This window comes from Arabidopsis lyrata (assembly GCF_000004255.2).
Source record: "Arabidopsis lyrata subsp. lyrata unplaced genomic scaffold ARALYscaffold_8, whole genome shotgun sequence".
NCBI lineage: Eukaryota > Viridiplantae > Streptophyta > Magnoliopsida > Brassicales > Brassicaceae > Arabidopsis > Arabidopsis lyrata.
Genome location: NW_003302548.1, coordinates 1,999,342 through 2,001,631, shown reverse-complemented (window position 1 = coordinate 2,001,631; position 2,290 = coordinate 1,999,342). Strand labels below are relative to the sequence as shown.

At 40.4% G+C, this 2,290-nt stretch overlaps 1 protein-coding gene across 1 annotated transcript in view; it reads right to left on the bottom strand.

Moving 5' to 3' along the window:
• LOC9299565 (decapping 5-like protein) overlaps window positions 1–2,226 on the bottom strand; it is a 63,058-nt gene extending 60,832 nt beyond the window's left edge. The window contains exons 1-4 of the mRNA XM_021026345.1: window positions 1,801–2,226; window positions 1,283–1,383; window positions 1,076–1,147; window positions 98–976 (exon numbers count right to left, since the gene is read on the bottom strand). Of these exons, the coding sequence (XP_020882004.1) occupies window positions 98–976; window positions 1,076–1,147; window positions 1,283–1,383; window positions 1,801–1,999 (1,251 nt within the window). The 5' untranslated portion in view covers window positions 2,000–2,226. The remainder of the gene's footprint in view (window positions 1–97; window positions 977–1,075; window positions 1,148–1,282; window positions 1,384–1,800) is intronic.
• Between the last annotated feature and the right edge of the window lie 64 nt (window positions 2,227–2,290).

Genomic DNA, 2,290 nt, shown 5'->3' with positions numbered 1-2,290 from the left:
GTAATCATGAATACTTTTTATGATAATCATGAGGAAATCATGCATAGGGGTGATATCTACGAGAATACATCAGAAGAAGAATTAAATAGGAAGATACCTGATGAGCTGAAACTGGAAGAGGCAGCAACGGTGCATGATTTCTTGTAGCAAAACTTTGTGATGGCACATTCGCTGATATCGGGTTAGGTGCAAACATCTCTTGACCCCTATATACCATCTGCTGCCTAGATTGCGGTAACGGATTCATACCAAAGAATGACTCAGGCGACTTCGACAATGGACCAGGAATCACAGGAGATGAATTGGAGGCTACAGCAGGTAACTCATAAGGTATAGATCGGTTTGGATGATCAGACTGAGAGTCATAGACAACTTTACCAACAGCCCGGGGCGCACTGGGGTAACTGTTCTGAATATTTGGAGCAGAAAGCTGCGGTTCAGAAGGTGGAGAAAGGTTAGAGGGTGCTGAAACAAGGCCAGGTGGAGTATGGAGTTGTGCTTGACCAAGGGGAGAAGGGTTGGAAGAGTATGATCGATTAGAAGCAACATCAGGTGAACGAGTAACAACCTGTGTTGAATCATTCACTACTCCCATGATTGGTGAAGCAAAATAATCTATAATCTGCGGATCATTGGGTACGGTCGAGGAGGATGAAACTGGCTGCTGCATCATACCAAGAGGGACACCAGTGGAAGCTAATTTGTTACCTTGCACAAAAGAAGGCATAGGCATAGAGGAACCAACATTACTTTGAGTTGAACCAATTAAGCTCACTGGTGATTCTGTCAAACTTCCAGCATTAGCTGAAGAAGGAGGCTGGAAACTTAAAGAGACTGATGAATGTTCTGTGACAGGAACCGGTTTACTACTCAAAGCAGGTGTATTGATCCATTGTGATCCTCTCCCCAAACCATAACCGCTATCATAGCCAGAAAGCGGAGAGCTCATAGTCATAGCTGGCCTAGAGTGAGAGGACTGTAAACAGGACGGTGGAATAAGAGATTGAAAAATCATGAAAAGTGATAAATTTAATAGACAATTCGCATTCTCCATGTTCTAAGTGAATGTCTATACCTGATTGATGTCTTGTTCACTTTGAATCTCCTGTTTTGATTGAGCAGATGGAGATGGGTTAACTTGCAGATCCTAAAACAACAAACAAGTATCAACATAAATCAAACTTAAATAATGATCATAGTTCAGGGGTACCAACTTAAAAAGACCAACTACGAAATACATCAAACATAAAATGCCTAAGAAGGTAAGAATCTGAATACTAACCTTAATGTCACTTCCACGAAAAAGAATGTAATCGTAAACTCTATCACACGGCGGAATTTGCGGCCCATCTTTCTTCCTCCCCTCCGTTCCACATGATCTTACTGCACAACCATTCAACAGACAACATAATACTATCATTCAACACAAGAACGCCACATTTGAATAGCAACACAAGTAAACATTTGCTTGGTAACTTCACCTCTCATGATTCACTAACATAGCAGTTTCCAGATTTTAACTCTCCACTAACTATCAACACAAATTTAAAACTCAAATACATATAAACGAATACTCAAATACATATAAACGAATACTCAAGTTTCTCTTACATCTCCTTGAATCTAAGACCAAATCAACCACAAGAACGGAATCAAAATCAAATTTCCAGTTCCAAACGCAAACAAAGTGATGACGATATATATATACTCGATGTTCCAGTTACAAATACACAAAGCATAAACATGTAATCTCTGCGTTGTTCGGAAAATCCAAAATCGCATAGGTTTTGGAATCCGTACCGTTTTTTAGACCTAGCGTCGAGTCCTGAACGTTGAGATGGTAGAGAATGCCTTCGTAACGAATCTCGTACTTAGAAATTAGACTGATGAAACTTCCTATAAACGTATCTCCGACGTTGTTCCCCGGCGACGGAGAAGGTAAAGATGACGGGGGTTGAGATGACGACGGAGAGGAAGATTGCGAACTCTCACTCGCCATTTTTTAGAGATTAATCAGTGGAATCAGAGCTTGTACTCGATTAGGGTTCTTGCTTCTGTTGCAATGTTGATTTTTGAAAAATCTCTCTCTCGGAGAACCGTCGTGGCTTGAGTTTGTCTCCGTCGTGATATATAAAGGCGGGGAGATCTGTGTGCCGTTGGTCCATCTTTGATAATAGTTGGGCCTTTATTAGGCCCATGATCTTTTTCTTTTTAGTCAGAAGTCAGAACTAGGACTATGTTCTTAAAATTCACAATTTGTTTTCAAATTTTAGAATTTAGAAGTTTAATG